General features: G+C 45.7%; 1 protein-coding gene across 5 annotated transcripts in view; it reads left to right on the forward strand.

Moving 5' to 3' along the window:
- prkcq (protein kinase C, theta) overlaps positions 1-26,602 on the forward strand; it is a 228,246-nt gene that overhangs the window by 154,240 nt on the left and 47,404 nt on the right. For all 5 annotated transcript variants that reach the window (XM_072563006.1, XM_072563007.1, XM_072563010.1 and 2 more), the window contains 5 exons: positions 3,862-3,893; positions 3,991-4,076; positions 6,872-7,001; positions 8,089-8,198; positions 17,297-17,411. In XM_072563006.1, the coding sequence (XP_072419107.1) occupies positions 3,862-3,893; positions 3,991-4,076; positions 6,872-7,001; positions 8,089-8,198; positions 17,297-17,411 (473 nt within the window). The remainder of the gene's footprint in view (positions 1-3,861; positions 3,894-3,990; positions 4,077-6,871; positions 7,002-8,088; positions 8,199-17,296; positions 17,412-26,602) is intronic.

The raw sequence follows: 26,602 nt of genomic DNA on the forward strand, positions 1-26,602 counted from the left end.
ATCATCTCACGACTCTTGAATTCAATCCCTCTGCTAATGAACGCTAATACACTATAGGCCTTCTTACAAGCTCTATCCACCTGAGTGGCAACTTTCAAAGAGCTATGAACATAGACCCCAAGATCCCTCTGCTCCTCCACCTTACTCAGAATCCTACCGTTAACCCTGTATTCCGCATTCTTATTTATCCTTCCAAAATGGACAACCTCACACTTGACAGGGTTGAACTCCATCTGCCACTCCTCAGCCCAGCTCTACATCATATCTAAGTCCCTTTGCAGCCGACAACAGCCCTCCTCACTATCCACAACTCCACCAATCTTCGTATCGTCTGCAAATTTACTGACCCACACTTCGACTCCCTCTTCCAAGTCATTAATAAAATTACAAACAGCAGAGGACCCAGAACTGATCCCTGCGGAACTCCACTTGTAACTGGGCTCCAGGCTGAATATTTACCATCTACCACCACTCTCTGACTTCGACCGGTTAGCCAGTTCTCTATCCAACTGGCCAAATTTCCTACTATCCCATGCCTCCTGACTTTTCACATAAGCCTACCATGGGGAACCTTATCAAATGCCTTACTAAATACCATGTACACTACATCCACTGCTCTACCCTCATCCACATGCTTGGTCACCTCCTCAAAGAATTCAATAAGACTTGTAAGGCAAGACCTACCCCTCACAAATCCGTGCTGGCTGTCCCTAAACAAGCAGTGTCTTTCCAGATATTCATAAATCCTATCCCTCAGTACCCTTTCCATTACTTTGCCTACCACCGAAGTAAGACTAACTGGCCTGTAATTCCCGGGGTTATCCCTATTCCCTTTTTTGAACAGGGGCACAACATTCGCCACTCTCCAGTCCCTTGGCACCACCCCCGTTGACAGTGAAGACAAAAAGATCATTGCCAACGGCTCTGCAATTTCCTCTCTTGCTTCCCACATAATCCTAGGATATATCCCGTCAGGCCCGGGGGACTTGTCTATCCTCAAGTTTTTCAAAATGCCCAACACATTTTCCTTCCTAACAAGTATTTCCTCTAGCTTACCAGTCCGTTTCATACTCTCCTCTTCAACAATACGGTCCCTCTCATTTGTAAATACTGAAGAAAAGTACTCATTCAAGACCTCTCCTATCTCTTCCGACTCAATGCACAGTCTCTGACTACTGTCCTTGATCGGACCTACCCTCGTTCTCGTCATTCTCATGTTTCTCACATACGCATAAAAGGCCTTGGTGTTATCCTTGATCCTACCCGCCAAAGATTTTTCATATCCTCTCTTAGCTCTCCTGATCCCTTTCTTCAGCTCCCTCCTGGCTATCCTGTATCCCTCCAAAGCTCTGTCTGAACCTTGTTTCCTCAGCCTTATGTAAGCCTCCTTCTTCCTCTTTACTAGATATTCAACCTCCCTCGTCAACCAAGGCTCCCTCACACGACCATCTCTTTCCTGCCTGACAGGTACATACATATCAAAGACACGTCGTATCTGTTCCTTGAAAAAGTTCCACCTTTCAATGACATCCTTCCCTGACAGCCTATGCTCCCAACTTATGTTCCTCAGATCCTGTCTTGCAGCATCGTATTTACCCTTCCCCCAATTGTAAAACCTACCCTGTTGCATGCACCTATCTCTCTCCATAACCAAGGTGAAAGTCACAGAATTGTGGTCACTATCACCAAAATGCTCACCCACTAACAAGCCCATCACTTGTCCCGGTTCATTACCAAGTACCAAATCCAACATGGCCTCCCCTCTGGTCGGACAATCTACATACTGAGTTAGAAAAGCTTCCTGGACACACTGCACAAACACCGCCCCATCCAATCTACTTGATCTAAAGAGCTTCCAATCAATATTTGGGAAGTTGAAATCGCCCATGACTACTACCCTGTGGCTTCTGCATCTTTCCAAAATCTGTTTCCCAATCTGTTTCTCCACATCTCTGCTGCTATTGGGGGGCCTATAGTAAACACCCAACAAGGTGACTGCTCCTTTCCTATTTCTGACTTCAGCCCATACTACCTCCAAAGGCAGATCCCCCTCAAACTGCCTTTCTGCAGCCGTTATACCATTTCTAATTAACAACGCCACCCCCCTTCTTTTTTACCACCCTCCCAATCTTACTGAAACATCTGTAACCAGGAACCTCCAACAATGTTTCCTGTCCCTCTTCTATCCACGTTTCTGTGATGGCCACAACATCGTAGTCCCAAGTACTGATCCACGCCTTAAGTTCACCCACCTTATTTCTGATACTCCTTGCGTTGAAGTATACACACTTGAACCCATCTCTGTGTCCGCAAGTATTCCCTGTCAGTGCTACCTTCTCCACAGCCTCCCTACATTCTTGGACATCCTGGCAAACAGCTAACCTACTTGCTGGACTACAAGTCCAGATCCCATCCCCCTGCCAAATTAGTTTAAACCCCCCGAAGAGTGCTAGCAAACCTACCTCCCAGGATATTGGTGCCCTTCTGGTTCAGGTGCAACCCGTCCTGCTTGTACAGGTCCCACCTTCCCCAGAATGCAGTCCAATTGTCCAAATACCTGAAGCCCTCCCTCCTACACCATCCTTGCAGCCATGTGTTCAACTGCATTCTCTCCCTATTCCTTGCCTCACTGTCACGTGGCACCGGCAACAACCCAGAGAAGACGACTCTGTCCGTCCTAGCTTTTAGCTTCCAGCCTAACTCCCTGAGCCCCTGAATGACCTCCCCACCCCTCTTCCTACCTATGTCGTTGGTGCCAATGTGCACCATGACTTCTGGCTGCACACCCTCCCCCTTAAGGATTCTGAAGACACGGTCCGAGACGTCTCGGACCCTGGCACCCTGGAGGCAACAAACCATCCGAGAGTCTCGCCCATGTCCACAGAACCGCCTGTCTGTCTCTCTAACTATAGAGTCTCCTATAACTAGCGCTGTCCTCCTCTCCCCCTTTCCCTTCTGAGCCTCAGAGCCGGACCTCGTGCCAGAGACCCGGTCACTGCAGCTTACTCCTGCTAGGCCGTCCCCCCCAACAGTATCCCAAGTGGTATACTTATTGTTGAGGGGAACGACCACAGGAGATCCCTGCACTGCCTGCTTCCTCCCCTTCCCACCTCTAACTGTTACCCAGCTACCTCTGTTCTCTGGTGTAACTATGTCCCTGTAACTTCCATCTATCACCCTCTCAGCCTCTCGAATAATTCTCAGTTCATCCAACTCCAGCTCCAGTTCCTTAATGCGGTCTGTGAGGAGCTGGAGCTGGCTGCACTTCCTGCAGGTGAAGTCGGCAGGAGTATCAGTGGTCACCCCTACCTCAAACATCCTGCAGGAGGAACATTCCACTGCCTGCACTGCCATAACTCTACACTTAGTCTCCAAATCAAGAACACCAAGTAGCTTACCTTTTTTTTAGGTTAGAGGAGGAGGGAGGGTGGGAGACACTACACATGTAGTGTCTCAGGCTCCTTCTCCACTCAAATAACAACTACTTACCTTCCCGACCAACTCTGCGCTCCGACTTCACTTCCGCCCAACTCCCGCCACTCTCTGCTGCAAACAGACCATTGGCGTCGAGGTAGGTTCTTAAATAACAATTAAACATCTGTGGAGAGAAAGAGAGATAGAGACAGAGTTAATGATTCAAGTTTCATATTACTCTTCTATGGAACCTGTTCTGTTTCTCTCTCCACAAAAGCTGCCATACCTGCTGAATTTCTCCAGAACTTTCTGCTTTCATTTAAGAACTTTACCCGTGTGGATTCCTCATTGCTTTGTATTTGGTGACAGCTTTATTTCGTGCATGTTTCAGATCTTGATTTAAAGAAAGATGATTTGTTGAATTATGCTCATTCTCATTTATTTCAGGGGATTAAATAAACAAGGATACCAGTGCAGACGTATGTTGTTCTCTATTTCCAAATTAATTCAAATTAAAATTTTGCTATAGCTCGCAAACTTCCAACAAATTAAGTCATTCATCTGTTTACCTTCCAGAGTGCAATGCTGCAATTCATAAGAAGTGCATTGATAAAATAATAGCCAAGTGTACTGGATCAGCAGTCAACAGCAGGGAGACCATTGTACGTATAGCAACCCTTGAACATAATGACTCTTTTCGAATATGTTGGTCAACAGAACTGCGAATCACAATGGCAGAGGGAGCTTGTTTGCGGATAGGTTTAAATTGTTAACTAGGATTATTTCCAGATAGCCACATCTATGAAAATATATAAAGCCACCATAGCCCCCTTGGGCTGCACTCTCAGAGAGAGGTGACCAGTATTAGTTGAACCTAAGGCTCACCATGCCTCAGGTGAGGGAAAGGCCTATCTCTTTGTCGGCAACGTAGAACAGCCCATCTTTCGTAGTTACACCAGCACCACTCCCCACATCTTACGCTGCTACATTGATGACTGCATCAGCGCCACTCGTGCTCCCACGAGGAGGTTGAGCAATTCATCAACTTCACCAACACATTCCACCCTGACCTTAAATTTACTTGGACCATCTCTGAAACCTCCCTTCCCCCCCCCAGGACCTCTCCAACTCGATCAATGATGACCGATTTGACACTGACATTTTTTACAAACCCACCGACTCCCACAGCTACCGGGATTACACCTCTTCCCACCCTACCTCTTGCAAAAATGCCATCCCGTACTCCCAACTCCTCCACCTCCGCTGTCTCTGCTCCCAGGAGGCCCAGTTCCACCGCAGAACACACCAGATGGCCTCCTCCTTTAAAGACCTCAATTTCCCCTCCCATGTGGTTGAAGATGCCTTCCAACACATCTCATCCACATCCTGCACCTCCGCCCTCAAACCTCACCCCTCCAACCGTAACAAGGACAGAACCCCCCCCCTGGTGCTCACTTTCCACCCTACCAATCTTTGCATAAACCACCTCGTCCGCTGACATTTCCACCACCTCCAAACGGACACCACCACCAGGGATATATTTCTCTCCCCACCCCTTTACGCTTTCCGCAAAGACCATTCCCTCCATGACTACTTGGTCAGGTCCATGTCCCCCAACAACCCACCCTCCCGTCCTGGCACCTTCCCCTGCCACCGCAGGAACTGCAAAACCTGTGCCCACACCTCCTCCCTCACCTCCATCCAAGGCCCTAAAGGAGCCTTCCACATCCATCAAAGTTTCATCTGCTCATTCACCAATGTCATTTATTGTATCTGTTGCTCCCGATGCGGTCTCCTCTACATTGGGGAGACTGGACTCCTCCTAGCGGAGCGCTTTAGGGAACATCCCTGGGACACCAACACCAATCAACCCCACCACCCTGTGGCCCAACATATCAACTCCCCCTCCCACTCAGCCGAGGATATGCAGATCCTTGGCCTCCTCCACCGTCACTCCCTCACCACCCGGCGCCTGGAGGATGAACACCTCAACTTCCACCTCGGAACACTTCAACCCCAGGGCATCAATGTGGACTTCATCAGTTTCCTCATTTCCCCTTCCCTCACCTTACCCCAATTCAAAACTTCCAGCTCAGCACCATCCTCATGACTTGTCCTCCCTGCCAATCTTCCTTCCCACCTGACCATTCCACCCTCCTCTCTGACCTATCACCTGCATCCCACCCCCATCCACCCATTGTACTCTTTGCTACCTTCTCCCCAGCGCCCCCCCCCCCCCCCCCACTCCCATTTATCTCTCCCCCCCAGAGGCTCCCTGCCTTCATTTCTGATGAACATCGATTCTCCTGCTCCTCGGATGCTGCCTGACCTGCTGTGCCTTTCCAGCACCACTCTAATCTAGACTCTGATTTCCAGCATCTGCAGTCCTCACTTTTGCCCCGAAAGGTCGAGAAGTCAAGTCCTTCAATGTGGCACGGTGGCTCAATGGTTAGCACCACTGCCTCACAGCGCCAGGGACCCGAGTTCGATTCCATCCTCTGGCGACTGTGTGGAGTTTACACATTCTCCCCGTGACTGCGTGGGTTTCCTCTGGCTGCTCCAGTTTCCTCCCACAGTCCAAAGATGGATTGGCCATGCTAAATTGCCCACCGTGTCCAGGGATGTATAGGCTAGGTGGGTTAGCCATGGGAAATGTGGGGTTGTGGGGTGGGTCTGGATGGGATGCTCTTTGGAGGATTGGTGCATACTCAATCGGCTAAATGGCCTCTTTCTGCACTATGACTTCATGGTAACCTCAGCCAGTACAGGAATTGAACCCACACTGTCAGCATCACTCACATCACAAACCTGCTGTGAGTTAACCAATCCCCATTGAAAATATATGCATCTTCAACAGCAAATCTGTGTAATACGCACTTCAGAATCATTCGTGTTTCCTCTTATCAATGCTGCACTTACTATCTGTGTAATTATCAATTTACTCTGCAATGATTCTCTTATATTCACCATATTGTTAGCTCAAGATCCATTTTCACATTCCTCAAACTGCTGCATTCCATTACATATTGTCCAGCGGATAGTTTGCTAAGTTAAACTCTCTGCAATGTTTGTGTGGTATTTTCCAATAGATAAGTGGAAGGTTTGAAAGGTTCAACTGACTCAAAAAGGTGGATTCCACAGATCGAAGATAAACTCAACTTTTCCTTGTAAAACATCACAAACAATTTTAAAATTTTCCATTAGCATAAACAAAATTTAGTTTCCTCTCACAAGGTATTGACATCAACATGAGAGCTAATTTTCTCAGAAGCTGATGGAGTGTAACCCTTAAAGTAGCCTTTGATTCTGTGATAAAACATCATATCTGCATCTTGCTGCTTCTGGCCAGTTAGTATCAGTATTGTATTCCATACTACGTGGACATATTTGAATGAGATTCACAATTCTTTCACGTTAAACTTTTCACTAACTAGCTGCAATCTCTTTTGCTCTCTAGTTTCACAAGGAACGGTTTAAAATAGATATGCCTCATCGATTTAAAGTCTACAACTACAAGAGCCCGACTTTCTGTGAGCACTGTGGGACCCTCCTATGGGGTCTGGCCAGGCAAGGTTTAAAGTGTGAGGGTAAGTACAGAATTAGCAGAAGCACAAGAGATCAAGCAACTATCACCCAAAATAGAAACCATTTCAAACATTGTCGCTTGCAGCTTCTAGCGGGCAACTTTAGAATGCTTTTTTGATCATCCGCATCTATTACTGGTGGCTCGGGTAGTTAGATTAGATTAGATTAGATTTCCTACAGTGCGGAAACAGGCCATTTGGCTCAACAAGTCCACACCGACCCTCCAAAGAGTAACTCACCCAGACCCATTTCCCTCTGATTAATGCACCTAACACTATGGGCAATTTAGGATGGCCAATTCACTGCTGCCTCACAACACAAGAGACCCAGGTTCGATTCCAGCCTCAGCCGATTGTCTGTGTGGAGTTTGCACATTCACTTCTTAGCTGCATGGGTTTGATCCAAGTGCTCCAGTTTGCTCCCACAGTCCAAAGATGTGCAGGTCAGGTGAATTGTTCATGCTAAGTTGCCCATAGTCTCCAGGGATGTGTAGGTTATGTGGATTAGCCATGGGAAATGCAGCGTTCCAGGGATAGAATAGGGTAAGCCTGGATGGGTTACTCTTTGAAGGGTTGGTGTGGACTTGTTGGGCCAAATGGTCTGTTTCCATACTGTAGAGATTCTATGATATTCTTTGAGACGTGCTTGAAAATCGAGTTAGCTAATTGTTTTTCTTTGTAGTTTCCCCCTGGTGTTTGCTGAAGTTTCATGAGAACTGAATAGTAGGCATAATGAAACCACCTCTCCGGGATGTCTTATTTTCATAGCTTTACCTTGGGGAGATATAGAGATCATTAAAGGGCAGTGGAAAGAAGCCTATTCAGATTACAACAGTGCAGATGAATAGAATTATGCCCACTGGAAAATATTTTCTCCCCACAAATTGCTAATTGGATAAATTATGCTCACTCTTCCCACATCAAAATTCTGTCTTATCCATGCTAAATTCCAGTTTCTGGAGGTTTAACAAAGTTTGTGTTCCAAAGTCCCAAGCACTGCTTGGTGGATACCATAAACAGTCCTTGAGAAACAGAGTGAATAACGTATCATTGGTCAGTATTAATCTGCATTTGTTTTCTCCTCTACCAGAATGTGCCATGAATGTTCATCACAAATGTCAGAACAAAGTAGCAAACCTGTGTGGAGTTAACCAGAAGATGATGGCTGAAGCCTTGGCTCAAATAGAGAGTGAACAACAGGTATGGAACATTCTTCAGCTACCATTTTGAGTCAAGCTTGAGAAGTGTTTTGTGTCACACAAAATAGCATGAAATCAAAAGGTCACCCAAGTCATATGATTAGTACCGGTCTTATTGTTCCACTGGGGACATGGTCATACCTCAGTCTGAGACGAAAGTTGTTTCCATGTGAAGAAAGTAAAAACAGTGTGAGTAACTTTGAGACGGAAATGAATGCTCAGCTCACATTGTTGTCTAGATCCTCCTTAAAACAAGTTAGACAACTCCAACCAGAACGGTATGAATTAATTTGCCCCGGGTCTCCCACATTACGAAGCAGTCAAATAAAAAAAAAACACAAGTGGAACCAGAGCAAAATAATACTAACCTAATTAGGACACAAGTTACAAAAGCTTTTGCAGGGTGGCACAGTGGCTGAATGGCTAGCACTGCTGCCTCACAGTGCCAGGGACCCAGATTCGATTCCCACCTTGAGTGACTGGTTGTGTGGAGTTTGCACATTCTCCCTGTGCCTGTGCGGGTTTGCTCCGGTTTCCTCCCACAGTCCAAAGCTGTGAATTGGCCATTCTAAATTGCCCACAGTGTTAGGTGCATTAGTCATGGGGAAATGGGTCTGGGTGGGTCAGTATGGAATTGTTGGGCAGAAGGGCCTGTTTCCACACTGTAGGGAATCTAATCTAAACAAAACATTACTATTTCTAATAAAAACAGAGATTGCTAAAAAGCCCAGCAGGACTGGCAGCATCCATGGGAAGAAATCAGAGTTAATCTTTCAGGTTCAGTGACCCTTCCTCAGAACTCGCTGGACCTGAAACATTAACTCTGATTTCTCTCCTCAGATGCTGCCAGACCTGCTGAGCTTATTCAGCAATTTCTGTTTTTCTTTCTGATTTACAGCATCCACAGTTCTTTCAGTTTTTATGTAACACTATTTCGAATCCTATTCAGCCCCTTGGGTTTACAATATTCCCCAAGTCTCTTGTAGATTTGCACAGATTTTCTTACTCTCTCTCTCCACTTTCTCTGTCTGTCTCTCCTTCCCCCTCTCCCCCCTCTTTCCCTCTCTCCCTCTCTTTCTCTCTTTCCCTCTCTCCGGATGGTCAGTGGGTCTCTGTCTTTTGCCATGCTGGTCTCTTCAGAAAATCCAAGAGGGTTCAGGAGAGATTGGCAGTTCAACTCTGTTTTTATACTTTTTGTATGGTTTTCTGGAACTTTCTATAGGTCTGACCAATCAGGAAGACACATTTAATCGTTTGAAACATTGTCAATCATTTAGATGGCTTGCTCCTGCTTCTTTCTGTAGGAGGCGCCAGTGTTGGGGCCCTCTTTTGTTTAGTGGATAGGTTGTTGGGGGTATGTCTGTCCAGGAAACCTGTTGCCTTTTACCTTATGCTAAATTCATTAGCACCTGACTGCTGTGTTTGCTCTGGGTATGGTGTGGGGCTTTTGTGATTTTAGGAGTTTTACCTGGCCAATGTACCCAGCATTCCTTGCTGTTTGGCCAAGTTAGCAATCCACCTGAGTTTTAGCAGCCAGGAAGTCAATATCTTTCACGTTGGTTTATCAAATACAGTTTCTTCACAATCCAAAAAGCTGTATCAGGCTGGTGTGTGCATGTAAACCTGGCTCATTTCATTGTTTTCTAAGAAATTTTATTTACATATTGCATGTCTTCTACCAAAAAGCTCCACTGCATGTTAAAGGTCCGCATTTGAGCTAGTTGAGACATGGCTGGGGGGGGTTATTGTGATTAACAATTGATTTGTTGGTACTTACATAATACCTTTCACATTGTCTGGATGTTCCACAACACTTTACAGCCAATAAAGTATATATGAAGTGACATCACTGGTGTCAGATATGGACTGCCACATTCAATGTGTGCACAATCTGTGATGATAATTGAGGGATAACTCCAGAAGAGTTATTTCTTCAGAAGAGTGATCTGGGATCTTCTTCCATCTTCCTGAGGTGGCAGGCAAGGTCTTAGTTCGAAAAGATGTCACCAACAGCAGTGCTGCACTCCATCAGCCCTGCCTGGCAGTGCCAACTGAGATTTCTGTGCTTTGGAGTGACGTCTGAATGTAGCCCTGTCCAAAATGGAGGTCTAATGTGCTGTTCATTGACTCTGTAAAGACAATGACTGCAGATGTTGGAAACCAGATTCTGGATTAGTGGTGCTGGAAGAGCACAGCAGTTCAAGCAGCATCCAAGGAGCTTCGAAATCAACGTTTCGGGCAAAAGCCCTTCATCAGGAATAAAGGCAGTGAGCCTGAAGCGTGGAGAGATAAGCTAGAGGACGGTGGGGGTGGGGAGAAAGTAGCATAGAGTACAATGGGTGAGTGGGGGAGGGAACGAAGGTGATAGGTCAAGGAGGAGAGGGTGGAGTGGATAGGTGGAAAAGGAGATAGGCAGGTAGGACAAGTCCGGACAAGTCATGGGGACAGTGCTGAGCTGGAAGTTTAGAACTAGGGTGAGGTGGGGGAAGGGGAAATGAGGAAACTGTTGAAGTCCACATTGATGCCTTGGGGTTGAAGTCTTCCGAGGCGGAAGATGAGGCGAAGATGGGGGTAGACAGGTTGAGGCGGTTAATGTCCCGACGGCAGTTGGAAATGAAGAGGTCGAGGGCAGGTAATAGGCCTGTGCGGGGTGTCCAGGTGGATGCAGTGTGTTGGAGGTGGGCAAAGGGGTCCTCGGGAGGTGGGCGGGAGTCCTGATTGTGAAAGTAAGCTCGGAGGTGAAGGCGACGGAAGAATTGTTCGACATCACGGCGTGTATTAAATTCATTGATGCGTGGACGGAGGGGGATGAAGGTGAGTCCTTTGCTGAGGACTGATCGTTCGTCCTTAGTGAGGGGGAGGCCTGGGGAGATGGTGAAAACTCGGCAGGGCTGGGAGCTGGGATCTGGTGTGGGTGTGGAGCTGGGAGTGGGAGCGGAACCTGTAACTGGAGTGGGTGTGATGGTGGGGGGAATGGGGGTGGAGTCATGAGCAGGGGTAGTGTTCCCCTTGGGGTTCTGGGGGGTGGGGATAGTGACAGTGGGGTCTATGCGGGGCATGTCAGCAGAATGCAGGTGAGTGGTGCTGGTGGGGGCGGAAGTGGTGGTGACCACGGCAGTAGGGATGGTGGAAGTCACTGAGCATGTGGCATCAGCGATGATGTGAAGGGCAGAAGTGATGTCAGGTGTGATGCATGAGGAATTGTGAGGGGTGGAAGTGGTTGTGGTAGTGGCCATGATGGGGGCAGAAGTGACATCATCAATCAGCGTGGGGGTGGCAGCTGCATCAGCCGCATGGCTAATGGTGGAATAGGTTCCGAGGCCAGGGGAATCTTCTGGAATGTTTGAGGAGCGCTGGTTATGGAGGTGGGTAGATAAAAGTTTGTTGTACTTACAGTTTTTGATGTTTGAGATGGAATTGAAATACTGTTTGTTGAGAGTATGAATTCTCCTGAGGATGTAGTACAGAGTGGGTCCTTTGCAATTCTGCGAGAGTGTGGCCCTCAGCTGAGGCAGGGCTGACTGTAGAGAGGTTAGGTGCCGGCGCATTGCTGCAAGCGTGGAGCGGAGGATCTTGAAGGAGAACTGTTGCTGGTGTTTTTGAATCTGTAGTCTGTACTGTTTGTCCTGTTCGGGTCCGAACTCTGCTGGTTTAAAGGTGGTCCGGAGTCCGTGTGGGATGAGTTGGTTACGGAGGCAGGCACTGAGGAAGCGAATGTGGCTGTGGAACTGAGTTCATTTCACAACATGGTTGAAGAGCTTCAGGGCAGAGGAAATGACCTGGGAGTTGCAGTGGGAGAGGGACTCCCTGAGATTCTTGTAGAGAGAGGAGGAAAACTTCTTCAAGGCAGGCATCCTTGCAAGAGGATTCACAGACTCTGCCAACCTTTCTGATGGGTCACGGGGCAGATAAGGGCCGAAGACAGAGGTGGGTGAGCACAAAGATTCACACCATCTCTCTGGTATGCTGGCACCTTGGGGTGGGTACTTGATGGGCCGAATAACCTTTTCTGCGCTATCTGAAACTATGAATCAGGGTGGGAGGGGCATCATTCCTGGAGGTGTGCTCAAAGACATAAGGTAGACCTGTTGATGAAAGACCAATGATCAGACAGCAGACAAATTTTCCAATTTGCCCCTCAGTCCTGTCTGTGGCTTCATAAATTAACCAGCAGGTAGGCTCCCATCAGCTGGCAAAGTGCCAGGCCTGCTCTGTAGGTAGGCTCTGAGACTTTTGAGACCTTCTGCCTGGCATCAGCTTCTGCCCCAGGCCTGTAAAAGGCCCTGGTCAGATCACGTTTGGAATATTGTGAGCAGTTTCAGGGCCCCGTATCTAAGGACAGATGTGCTGCAATTGGGGGGGTTTCAGAGGAGGTTTACAAGAATGATCCTGGAATGAAGGGCTTGTCACATGAGGAGCAGATGTGGACTCTGGGGCTGTACTCAATGTACTTTAAGAAGCATGTGGGAGGGTATCTTAGAGAATACTGAGAGCCCTGGATAGAGTGGATGTAGAGAAGATGTTTCCATGACTAAGAGAGACTAGGACCAGAGGGTACAGCCTCGGAGTGAATGGTTAACCCTTTAGAACTGAGATGAACAGGAATGCCAAATTGGCATGGTGACTCAGTGGTTAGCACTGCTGCCCCACAGCACCAGGGACCTAGGTTCAGTTCCAGCCTTGGGTGACTGTCTGTGTGGAGTTTGTAAATTCTCCCCTTGTCTGTGTGGGATTCCTCCGGTTGCTCTGGTTTCCTCCCACAGTCCAAAGGTGCAGGTCAGGTGGATTGGCCATGCTAAACTGCCCTTTAGTATCCAGGGGTGTGCAGGCCTGGTGTATTAGCCGAATTGCAGGGTTATGGGGATAGGATGGAGGCTGCTCTGGATCTAGATGCGATGTTCTTCAGCAGGTTAGTGCAGACTTGATGGGCCAAATGGCCACTTTTCACACTGTAGGGATTCAATGAAATTCTTCAGCCAAAGGTTGGTGAATCAGTGGAACCCATTGCTGTGGAGGCGAACTCATTGAGTGCACTTAAGACAGAGATAGGTAGGTTTTTGATTGATCAAGGAGAAAGTGAGAACTGCCCGAAACGTTGACTCTCCTACTCCTCAGATGCTGCCTGGCCTGCTGTGCTTTTCCACCATCCTTTTCAACTCTTGATTGATCAAGGGTTAAAGGGAGAATGAGGTTCAGAAACATATGAGCCATGATCAAATAGTGGGAATGATTCGATGGGCCAAATGGCCTAATTCTGCTCCTATATCTTATACAGCTTTGATGGCATACTTTGGAATGGCAGAAAATTGAACACGGAGATGCTGGGGAGTGAGCACAATGGGAGGCTTCTGATTACCATTAATGATCACACAGATGCTTGTGTGTTTAATTATCGTGTGAAACCTGAGGTTAAATAATGGTCTTGTAATGACTGCAGAATGCCAGTTATTATTCATCACCCACACTGTCATTCATGGAATAGTTTGGTTACCAGCTGGAAGCCCGCCTCACATCACTGATACCAGAGAATTATCTATTCGGCTGTCATTGTCGGGAACTGCAGAGAAAATAATTAACGGTTGATTCTGGTCCCAATCATTTATAATAACAATATTCATCAAAGACATTCATGCAGCTGCAGACTTTACAATTTTTTGAATTTTGCCATTCAAAAACCTCTCAATTTCATCTCCCTTTGGCCCATTGAGCCTGTACTGCCAAAAACATACGACTACCTACTCTAGTCCCACTTTCCACACGCTAGGCCCAAAGCCTGGAATGTTATGACATTTCAAGTGGTTCACCCAAGTACTGTGTAAAGGTGGTGAGGTTTCCCACCTCAATCCCCCTCCTAGGCACTGCATTCCAGACCCCCATCACACTCAATGGGGGGAGGGAATATTTTCCTTAAATCCCCTCTAAACTATCCTCCCTGAACATTCTTTCAGTTTTCTTGTCAGTCCTCTGAGGATAGGAGTTGGGAAGTTGTGTTGAGGTTGTACGGGACAGTGGTGAGGCCTCTTCTGGAATACTGAATCCACTTCTGGTCTCCCTGTTATTATTAAGCTGGAGAGGGTTCAGAAGAGATTTACTGTACCAGGATGTTGCTGGGAATAAAAGGTTTGAGTTATTAAGGAAGGCTGGATAGGCTGGGACTTTTTTCACTGGAGCATAGGAGGCTGAGAGGTGATCTGATATGAGTTTATAAAATAATGAGAGTTATGGGATAGAGTTAATGATAGTTGTCTTTTCCCTAAAATGGGGAATTTCAAGACTAGGGGACACATTGTTAAGGTGTGAGGAGAGAGATTTAAAAAGGACATAAGTGGCAAATTGTTTACATAGAAGGTGGTTCACGTGTGGAATGAACTTCCTAAGGTTGCGCATACAATGATCACATTTAAAAGACATTTGGAGAAGTACATGAATAGGAAAGGTGTGGAGGGATATGGGCCAGGAGCAGGCAATGGGACTAGTTTAGTTTGGGATTATGTTTGGCACGGACTGGTTGAACCAAACAGCCTGTTTCCATGCTGTCTGACTCTATGGTTGAAACCTGTACATATTTTAGGATATCCAGGGAAATTATGACTAATGCTGTGGACCAGTCCTGCAATCGACCTGGGTGAGCAGCTCTGAGCACCACATATTAGGAAGAATATTTTGACTTCAGAGTGAGTGTGGTGCAGCTTTACTTGGATAATTCTATGCTCAAAGAGTTAAATTATAGAAAGTATTCTATCTGGCTGCATCACAGCATGGAATGGTGACTGATCTTCCCATGACCACAGAGAGTTGTGAACACAGCCCAGTCCATCACAACCTTCCATCCACTGACTCCATCTGTACTTCCCGCTGCTTTGGGAAAGCGAACAACATTATCAGAGACCACACCCACCCTGGTTATACTCTCTTCACCCTCTTCCTTTGGACAGGAGATATACAAGTTAGAATACACACACAACAGGTTCAAGAACAGCTTCTTCCCTGCTATTATTAGGCTGATGAATGGACCTCACAAATTTTAAATTTAATGTTGATTGTGCTCTCTGTAGCCTCCTCTGCAGCCGTGACATTGTATTGCTCGCTCTGATCTATTACCCTTATGCACGGTGTATGGTGTAATCTCTCTGTACTGCCTGCAAAACAAAACTTTTCACTGTACCTAAGTACATATGACAACGATAAATCAAATCAAATTACAAGAAGTGATTGAAGAATCTGGACCATATTCCCTGTGATTCAGAAGGTTAAGGTGATTTGATCAAAGATTGTGAGACAGTCAGTGGAACAAAAGAGAGGGATCTATTTTAACAATTTGGACGGTAAGGTTTAATTGTCTAAAAGTTAGCACCAGACTTCTGAGCAATGAAGTTACGAATCACTTCTACACTGAGTGGCAGAGGTTTGGAACTCTGTTCAACAAGTTACTTTTGATCAGTCGGGGAGTCAAGGGTTACTGGGAACATTCAGGAAAAAGTGGACATGAGGAATGTCAGATCAGCCATGATCCGATTGAGTGGCGGAACAGGCTTGAGGTGTTGAATGGCCTACTCCTGTTCCTATTATAATCTAAATGGATATTTAATGCCAAACTAATTTTAATTTTAAAATTATACTTAAATTAGTCAACGGGTAAGGGGCAATCAAAAACAAAAATTGCTGGAAAATCGGATCGAGTGACCCTTCCCAGAACTGTATTGGAATTGTCACAGATGAGGCACAAACTTGTTGGATGGTAGAACAGGGCAGAAGGACTGAATGGCCTCCTCCTGTTCATCTAGGAGAAAGTGAGGACTGCACATGCTGGAGATCAATGTTGTGTGTGTGGTGCTGGAAAAGCACAGCAGGTCAGGCAGCATCCAAGCAGCAGGAGAATCAACGTTTCTAGCATCAGCCCTTATCAGGAATGCCTGACCTGCTGTGCTTTTCCAGCACCACATGAGTCAGCATGCTGTAGCACTGAGCAAACAACCAAAATTGAGTTTTTCACTGTGAGACTGGGAGTGCATGTGCTGGCCTGGGAGGGAGGAGGGGGAAGTCTGGGCACTTGGCTGAGTCTGGTACAGATGTACATTGTCAAAGCTCAGTAATATCAAAGACAATGCTGAAGATTAAAGCTGGGCAGTGTGGGCATTATCCAAAGTGACGCAGATCTTGAGCCCTCAGGGAGAGGTTTGCCCTTCCACTCTGATCTGCTGGCTGGTCAATGCTCAGAAAAGCCGCGCAGAGTTTCCAACTTGACTGGCTCAACAATCAGTCATTTGTTCCCAATCTCAAAATAAATGGCATAACATTGGCCCCACTAAATTGTCCACAGTGTGCAAAAGTGAGGATTGCAGATGCTGGAGATCAGAGTCTAGATTAGGGTGTACAAAGTTAAAAATCACACAACACCAGGTTATAGTCCATCAGGTTTAATTGGAAGCTCACTAGCTTTCGGAGCGACCCTCATTCATCAGGTGATTGTCAATTAAACCTGTTGGACTATAACCTAGTGTTGTGTGATTTTTAACTTTGTACACCCCAGTCCAACATCGGCATCTCCGAATCTAGATTAGAGTGGTGCTGGAAAAGCACAGCCGGTCAGGCAACATCCGAGGGGCAGAAAAATCAACATTTCGGGCAAAAGCCCTTTGTCAAGAAGGGCTTTTGCCCGAAACGTTGATTTTCCTGCTCCTCGCATGCTGTCTGACCTGCTGAACCTTTCCAGCATCACTCTAAACTAAATTGCCCACAGTGTCCAGGGATGTGCAGGAGAACTGGATTGGCCGTGGAAAATGCAGGGATAGGGTAGGAGGTGGGTCTGGGTTGGTGTGGACTCAAAGGGCTGAGTGGCCTGCTTGCACACTGTAAAGGTTCTCCAATAATCTTAAACTGAGCCTTAACCAAGACCCTGTCACCTCCTCTCCTCTCAGAAAGAAAAAGACTGAAAATTGTAAATGTGTGTTCACTAAATCGACCTTAATGTAAGTACAAGTGGAGTTATGGTTGAAAGGGTGGATGTGGGATAACACAGCAGGATGGGCCCCAAATTCTGTTGATGTTTGTCTTGACTGCTGATTTTGAAACATCCCATTTGTGCCCCTTTCAATCCAGGCCCGTAACTTGCGTGATCAAGTGGAAATAGGACGAGAAAGACCTGTTGAAATTAACCAGGGTGTTGTCAAAAAGCCGTCAGAAGGTGAACAGGCTGCTGTCTCTGCCAAGAAAGGTACTGTAACCCACTTCAACCGCTGTCTGTTTCATTGTGACGGTGCAGGATCTGTGCAATTTCTGAAAGACATCATCGACCTTATTTATTTAACTTGTCCAGGTCTGGGCTTTCAGCAGGTGCAGAGTATCCATTGTCACACTGTGCATCAGGAAGTAACACAAAGATTGTTCTCATGAGGACAAGCACATACAAGAAGCAAGTGCTATGCTGTTGGTTTATCTGGGACCACCACCTACCCTCCCTCCAGAGTCATAGACACAGCAAGTGAAGCATAAGACATAGGAGTGGAAGTAAGGCCATTCGGCCCATCGAGTCCACTCCGCCATTCAATCATGGCTGATGCGCATTTCAGCTCCACTTACCAGCGTTCTCCCCGTAGCCCTTAATTCCTCGAGACAACAAGAATCTATCAATCTCGGCCTTGAAGACATTTAGCGTCCCGGCTTCCACTGCACTCCGTGGCAATGAATTCCACAGGCCCACCACTCTCTGGCTGAAGAAATATCTCCGCATTTCTGTTCTGAAATGACCCCCTCTAATTCTAAGGCTTGGCCACGGGTCCTAGTCTCCTCGTCTAACGGAAACAATTTCCTAGCGTCCACCCTTTCCAAGCCATGTATTATTTTGTACGTCTCTATTAAGTCTCCCCTTAATCTTCTAAACTCCAATGAATACAATCCCAGTATCCTCAGCCGTTCCTCATATGCTAGACCTGTCATTCCAGGGATCATCCGTGTGAATCTCCGCTGGACACGTTCCAGTGCCAGTATGTCCTTCCTGAGGTGTGGGAACCAAAACTGGACACAGTACTCCAAATGGGGCCTAACCAGAGCTTTATAAAGTCTTAGTAGTACATCTCTGCTTTTATATTCCAACCCTCTTGAGATAAGAGACAACATTGCATTCGCTTTCTTAATCACGGACTCAACCTGCATGTTTACCTTTAGAGAATCCTCAACTAGCACTCCCAGATCCCTTTGTGCTTTGGCTTTATTAATTTTCTCACCATTTAGAAAGTAGTCCATGCTTTTATTCTTTTTGCCAAAGTGCAAGACCTCGCACTTGCTCACGTTAAATTCCATCAGCCATTTCCTGGACCACTCTCCCAACCTGTCTAGATCCTTCTGTAGCCTCCCCACTTCCTCAGTACTACCTGCCTGTCCATCTAACTTCGTATCATTGGCAAACTTCGCTAGAATGCCCCCGGTTCCCTCATCCAAATCATTAATATATAATGCGAACAGCTGTGGCCCCAGCACCGAACACTGCGGGACACCGCTCGTCACCGGCTGCCATTCTGAAAAAGAACCTTTTATCCCGACTCTCTGCCTTCTGTTATACAGCCAATCCTCAATCCATCCCAGCAGCTCACCTCGAACACCATGGGCCCTCACCTTGCTCAGCAGCCTCCCGTGTGGCACCTTATCAAAGGCCTTTTAAAAGTCTAGATAGACCACATCCACTGGGTTTCCCTGGTCTAACCTACTTGTTACCTCTTCAAAAAATTCCAACAGGTTTGTCAGGCATGACCTCCCTTTACTAAATCCATGTTGACTTGTTCTAATCAGACTCTGCTCTTCCAAGAATTTAGAAACCTCATCCTTAATGATGGATTCTAGAATTTTACCAACAACCGAGGTTAAGCTGATTGGCCTATAATTTTCCATCTTTTGCCTTGATCCTTTCTTGAACAAGGGGGTTACAACAGCGATCTTCCAATCATCCGGGACTTTCCCTGACTCCAGTGACTCTTGAAAGATCTCAACCAATGCCTCCGCTATTTCCTCAGCCACCTCTCTCAGAACTCTAGGGTGTATCCCATCGGGGCCAGGAGATTTATCAATTTTCAGACTTTTTAACTTTTCTAGCACTATCTCTTTCGTAATGGCAACCATACTCAACTCAGCCCTGTGACACCCTTTAATTTTTGGGATATTACTCATGTCTTCCACTGTGAAAACTGACGCAAAGTACTTGTTAAGTTCTCCTGCTATTTCCTTATCTCCCATCACTAGGCTTCCTGCATCAGTTTGAAGTGGCCCAATGTCTACTTTTGCCTGTCGTTCATTTCTTATGTACTGAAAGAAACTTTTACTATTATTTCTAATATTACTGGCTAGCCTTCCTTCATATTTGATCCTCTCATTTCTTATTACACTCTTTGTTATCCTCTGTTTGCTTTTGTATCCTTCCCAATCTTCTGATTTCCCACTGTTCTTAGCCACTTTATAGGATCTCTCTTTTTCTTTAATACATTTCCTGACTTCCTTTGTCAGCCAAGGTTGTCTAATCCCTCCCCGGTTAATCTTTCTTTTCTTGGGAATGAACCTCTGTACAGTGTCCTCAATTATACCTACAAGCAGGCAGGAAAAGCCATCTCAGACTGTTAGGCTCTGAGAAACAAGCTGGAGTTTCAGCCTCAGTCCAGGCACTGTGTCCTATACCCGACTCTGAACAAATGGTGAACCCTCTACAAATCTGCACTACCATCTGACAAAAGCTTTAAATGCCATGAAAATGTACTGTGCTATTCATCACCAATATGAATAGTGATCCCAAGGCAGGTGGATATTACCCTGGAGAGTCAGCAGGTCTGGCAGTATCTGTGGAGAGGGCACAGAGTTAACTTTGAGTCAGAGAGTAATCGAGCTGTACAGCATGGAACAGACCCTTCGGTCCAACTCGTCCATGCCAACCAGATATCCTAAACTAATTTATTCCCTTTGCCAGAATTTGGCTCATATCCCTCTTAAACCCTTCCTCTCCATATATCCATCCAGATGCCTTTTAAATGTTGTAATTGTACCACCCTCCACCACTTCCTCTGGCAGCTCATTCCATACATGACCACCCTCTGCATGAAACAATTGCCCCTTGGGTCCCTTTTAAAATCTTTCCCCTCTCACCTTACACCTATGCTCTCTAGCTTTGGACTCCCCTAACTTGGGGAAAAAACCTTGTCTATTTATCCTATCCATGCCCCTCATGATTTTATAAACCTCTGTAAGGTCACCCTTCAGCCTCCGACACTCCAGGGAAAATAGGCCCAGTCTTTTCATCCTCTCCCTATAGCTCAAACCCCGCAACCCCAGCAGTATCCTTGTAGATCTTCTTTGAACCCTTTCAAGTTTAACAACATGTTTCAGGAGACCGGAATTGAATAAGGTATTCCAAAAATGGCCTAACCAGTGACTCTTCCTCAGCCCTGCAGAGTTTCTCCAGCAATCTTTGTTTTTGTCTCAAATCTGTAGCACCAACAAATCTGTGTTTTATTTTAATGCTCTGGGGTTGTTGGTTCAAATCCCATCATGGTGGATGGTGGAATTTTAAATTCAATTAATAAAGTTAGAATACAAAATTGACTTAGTAATGATGACCATGAAACTTTATCAGTTGTTCTAAAAACCTATGTTTACTAGAGTCCCTTAGGGAAAGAAATCTGCTGTCCCCTCCTGGTCTGGTCTATATGTAACTCCAGGCCAATAGAAATGTAACTGGCTCTTAACTTCCCCCTGAAATGACCCATTCTCAGTTCAAGGGTCATTAGGGACTAATCTATCCCGTGGCACCATTTCCTGTGCAAGAGTAAAGACAATAACTGAGACAGAAGCATAAATAAGACAAAATATAAAGTAATGATTTGGTCGGGAGATTGGAACAAAATATTAATGGAGACACAGCAGTGGGAGATTAGATTACTTACAGCGTGGAAACAGGCCCTTCAGCCCAACAACTCCACACCGACCCTCTGAAGAGAAACCCACCCAAGCCCATTCCCCTACACCTAACACTACGGGCAACTTAGCCAGGCCAATTCACCTAGCCTGCACATCTTTGGACTGTGGTAGGAAACCGGAGCACCCAGAGAAAACCCACACAGACACGGGGAGAATGTGCAAACTCCACACAGACAGTTGCCCAAGGCAGGAATTGAACCCGGGTCCCTGGTGCTGTGAGGCAGCAGTGCTAACCACTGATCCACCGTGATATTTAGGAAGGTGATTAAAGAGTTCAGGTAAAACAGAAAAGATGAAATTACGTGACATCATTAACACATAATGGACTAGTAGTGAATGTGGACCAAGTTTCCATTTTTTTTACTGACTTGGAAACTACTGCTAAGCTTGTTCATTTCAAGCCCAGTAAAGCAGGAAACGAGTCACCATAACACCTTTGACCAACTGGGGCTCAGGACCTGAAGGAGAAGGAATATTGGGAGTAGTGAGGAGTCAGCTCTGAGCCTTATCCATGCCATAGCTAAAGAAGAGATACACCCGACAGCTTGACTTTGAGGCATCAGCAAATCCATCCAGCATGGAACGTCATGGAAGATTAAGAGATAGGATATAATTAAAATGGAAACACAATGTTCCCTCAAGTTTTATTAGCTGTGGGTGGTGAGCTTGTTAAGACATGAAATAGACGAGGAAGAGGATTGTATAATGTGAAGACGACACTGTGCAGAGTGAAAGGTAGCAGGCAGAATGCACACATAGAGAACTGGAGGGCTCTCCTGGCCGAGTGGTAGTGTCCTTATCTCTAGGCAAGAAGATCCAGGTTCAAGTTGACATGTCTGAATAGGATAATTTAAATATCTATACAGAGGACAGTAAGAGGGGGCATCTTCTCTGGAACCATAAGGGTCAAGGTTAGAGTGGTGCTGGAAAAGCACAGCAGGTCAAGCAGCATCCGAGGAACAGGAAAAATTGGTGTTTCGGGCAAAAGCCCTTCTCCATCCTGATGTAGGGCATTTACCCGAAACATCGATTTTCCTGCTCCTCAGATGCTGCCTGACCTGCTGTGCTTTTCCAGCACCACTCTAATCTTGACTCTGATCTCCAGCATCTGCAGTACCCACTTCTGTGAGATTGATTGGAACCCTAAGGGACCAAGTTCCATATGATCTGATATAGCTCTTTTTGTGCATGCTCAGTAGCTATTCTTAGAGTAAAGGTATAGTTCACCCTTTACTCCACAAAGGTAACAAAAGTATACTTGAGAAGGTTAAGAATAAAGTTTTTAAAATACAACAAATAGGAAAGCAAAGAAATAAATGGGGCTCTAACAGAGTAGAAAGAGAAGCTGTATTGTACAGATACACTATCAACACATGGAAAGTGGAGATAAGGAGAAGTTTCCTAAGGCTAAACTCAGAGGTAGTGATAGTGAGATTAGACGAATATTGAATAATTATTATGCCATGCATTTCTCAGAGTCTAACAAAGCCTGCCAAGCCAGCAACGCCCTCATCCCAGAAATGAATCAAGAAGATTCAGACTTCTCCAGTGTGACCAAGCTTCTCCAGCTGTAGTACATGTTATTAACAGCCTCAAACTCTTCAGGGTCTTCCCCCACCACCCCCATCCCCTTCCCCACTCCTCCTCCTCCTCCAAAGGCTGCACAAACCTGTAACTTTCTATAAAGATATAAGCTCTCAGTTAAGGCTCTCATGGTTGTGCCCATACCTCTGGGCCAGGTGACCTGAGTTCAAATCTCACCTGCTCCAGAGATGTGAATGGGCTGATTAAAAAGTATGCAGCAGATTCAAGTCTTCAAAGATCACAGAATACCAGAGTGCTTATGTTTTAAATGCACCTTGATGCAAGCTGTCTCAAAGATCAGCTACTGGAAAGGCTCATTTTTTTGTTCTGAGTGTGGGTGCTCATAAGATTTGCAACAGGACAAATGATGAAGAGTCATCTACAATCAAAATGTTAGCTTGCCTTCTGTCCACAGATGCTGCCTGACCCTCTGTGATCTCCAGCATTTGTTGTTGTCAGTACAGATTCCAGCCTCTGCAGTAATTTGCTGTTTGGTTTTTGAGCTTCTTTGTTTCACATTATCAGTTGTGAACCTGAAGCGAGTGAGGGGACAGGACAGGAACTGGCAACTGTTGCCCTGTTTGATGTTTCCTTTTCTTGGGTGATGGATGTGACCTAGCTCAGAGCTCCCTTTCCCTCACTCTCTTTTTCCACCACCCAGCATCCCAAGTGGCCACTTTAGGAACAGCAAATCAATGAAATAAAGATTTGCATTTATATACTGACCACTTTACAACACCTCTTGCCTCAGTGTATGTTGACTTATTTTAAAATGATATATGACACTACACCAGGTTATAGCCCAACAGTCCAACACCGGTTCCACCTCATCATATTTGGAAATAAGTAGACAAGCAGAGGGCTGGAAGAACACAGCAAGCCAGGCAACATCAGAAGGTGGGGCAGTCAACATTTCAGGTGTAACCCTTCTTCAGGCCTGGGGCTGGGTGTGGGGGGAGCTGCAGATAAAGGGGGTGGCAGGAGCAGGGTGGTGAGGTGGGGATAGGTGAAAAAAGGTAAAAGGTACAGTCTGGTTGGTCGTGGGAGGAATGAATCCAGTAGGAAATTGAGCGGCCGTCTTTTAATCAAGGAAACAGAGCCAACATTCATGCAGAGCAGAATCCCAGCAAGTAAAACAACAATCGTAACAAGAACAACTGATATTTGTATGGCACCTTTAAATATCATGTCTCATTGTGCTTCACATAGAGTCATAGAGACATACAGCATGGAAACAGACCCTTCAGTCCAACCCGTCCAGATATCCCAACCCAATCTAGTCCCACCTGCCAGCACCCGGTCCATATCCCTCCAAACTCCTCTAGGGGATCTCTAAACTTCACAGATGTATATTCCTGATGAAAGGCTTTTGCCCAAAACGTCGATTTTTCTGCTACTCGGATGCTAGCTGACCTGCTGTGCTTTTACAGCACCACTCTAATCTGGTCTCTGAACTACACACACAAATGGTCTCTTAATATTTCTGATTTATACCCAAACAAATTCTTCCAACATTGAATTACTGCCATCTTTAATTAACCACCACCTTTTCCTAGCTCTCTGTCATTTCAATCTGTCAAATATTTCGACATTCAGGTCTCAAGTTTGGTCAACTTTCAACTGTGCCTCTGTAATTTCTAGCCAATCAAATGGTTACGATCCCAGCCAATATTGCTCCTGGGAAAAATCAAATCCTAGAATGAAATCCAGCTTGATAAATAAAAACAAAACAGAAATGATTTCAGGACACAAAGCTGTAGATTTAGTTTTAATAATAAAACTGAAATTTATTACACAGAAGATAGAAAAGTAAAATAAAACAAACCAAGCTAAATATAACTGAAAGAGTTCAAAGCATACTACAAAACTAAATCCCAACTTCTCTGCAACACCATCCGTGGAATATAAAACAAAATATGAGACTGAGGCTCAAAAGATCAGCTGATCAAAAGCTCAGTCAACAACTTACGCTTTAGTAAGCTTCTTAAAGCAGGACGAGAGAGGAAGGTTTACGGTAGGAATTTCAGAGATTAGGGTCCAGGTAGCTGATGGTGCGACCTCCATTGGCCATGTTCAAAGATCAGAATCAAAGGAATGCAAAATCTCCAGGGGGGAAGGAGGTGATGATTATGGGGCTGGAGAAGATTAGATAGATATTAACAGGGAGCCAATGTATGGAATGTGGATGGGTACATGCAAAGACATGGGCAGCAGAGTTTTGGATGGCCTCAAGTTGTATTTGGAGATAACAGTTGCGGGAGATGTGTTCTTCAGACTCATTATTTTTCAGGATCATAGAAAAACAGAAACATATATGATAGGAGCTGGTGTAGGCCATTCAGCCCCATGAGCCCGCTCCCCCATTCAATATGGTTGTGGCTGATCATCGAGCTCAACACCCTAATCCTGCCCTCCACCCACCCCCCACCCCCCCCACTACCACCCTGCCGCCGTATCCATTGAACCCTTTAGCTACATGCTGTGCTATAACATGTGTTTCATCAACATGAATTCACTGTAACCCAATTGACGAATTGGAGATGCTGTTTCTTAAGCACAAATTTTTTAAATGTGTGTTGGCTGCAATGCGATTACATCGCCAACACTTTAAGTGCTGTTTCTAAAGCATGACTTCTCTATAACGCAGTGTTACAGAAGAACTGACAGTACATTCTTCGTAAAAACACACAATGTGTTGGCTTCAACCACTTTCTGTGGTAAAGGTTTCCACAGGCTCCCCACTCTCTGGGCGAAGAAATTTCTCCTTATCTTAAACGTAAAGATTTATCCCTTATCGGTAAACTATAATCCCTCGTTCTGGACTCCCCCATCATCAGGAACAGCTTTTCTTCATCTAAATTATTGAGACCTGTTAGAATTTTATAGGTTTCTATGAGATCCCCCCTCATTCTTCGAAACTCCAGTGAATACAATCCTCACTGAGTCAGTCTCTCCTCATACAGCAGTCCTGCCATCCCAGAAATTCAAATAAGGAAGCAGTCTTCCAGGTTTGGCCTCACCAGTGCCCTGCATAATTGTAGCAAAGTCTCCTTGTTCCTGCACTCGAGTCCTCTCGTTATGAAGGCCAACACGCAGTTTGCCTTCTTTTATGGCTTGCTGCACTTACATGCTTACTTGCCATCAGTAGTGTGTGAGAACACCAAATACCATGGGGAAGGGCATGGGGAGGGGGGGAATATTGTGCCACATCTGATGGACAGCATCTCAATAAGATGGTGGTTTGTCAGGACTGCACTGAAATTTCTGTATGAACCATGATTTATTGCAACGCACATAGAGACATAGAGTTGTAGAGCACAGTCACAGACCATTCAGTCCAACTTGTCTGTGCCAGCCAGATATCCTAAATTAATCCAGTCTTATTGACCAGCCTTTGGCCCTTATCCCGCTAAACCCTTCCTATTCATATACCCATCCAGATGCCTTTTAAATGTTGCAATTGTTCTAGCCTCCACCACTTCCTCTGGCAGCTTATTCCATACACACACCACCCTCTGGGCAAAACAGTTGCCTCTTAGGTCCCTTTTAAATCTTTCCCCTCTCGCTTTATATCTATGCCCTGTAGTTTTAGACTCCCCTACACTGGGGAAAAGACCTTGGCCACTTACCCTATCCATGCCCCTTATAAACCTCTAAGATCAGCAGTAGGTCATTTAGCCCTTGAGTCAGTTCTACCACTCTAGTTAATCTGTCTTCCATCCATACAATGATATCATGGTGTCTTTTCCCAACATAAGTTATATCCTGTGAAAGGTAAACTCATGCTATGATTAGGGCCAGTTTGATAACGAGGAAGGTGATAACGCTTCTTCGATTCACCATTGAAATGCATTTCCCTGCAAGTTC

Source organism: Chiloscyllium punctatum, chromosome 44, assembly GCF_047496795.1.
Source record: "Chiloscyllium punctatum isolate Juve2018m chromosome 44, sChiPun1.3, whole genome shotgun sequence".
In the NCBI taxonomy this organism is placed as follows: Eukaryota; Metazoa; Chordata; class Chondrichthyes; order Orectolobiformes; family Hemiscylliidae; genus Chiloscyllium; species Chiloscyllium punctatum.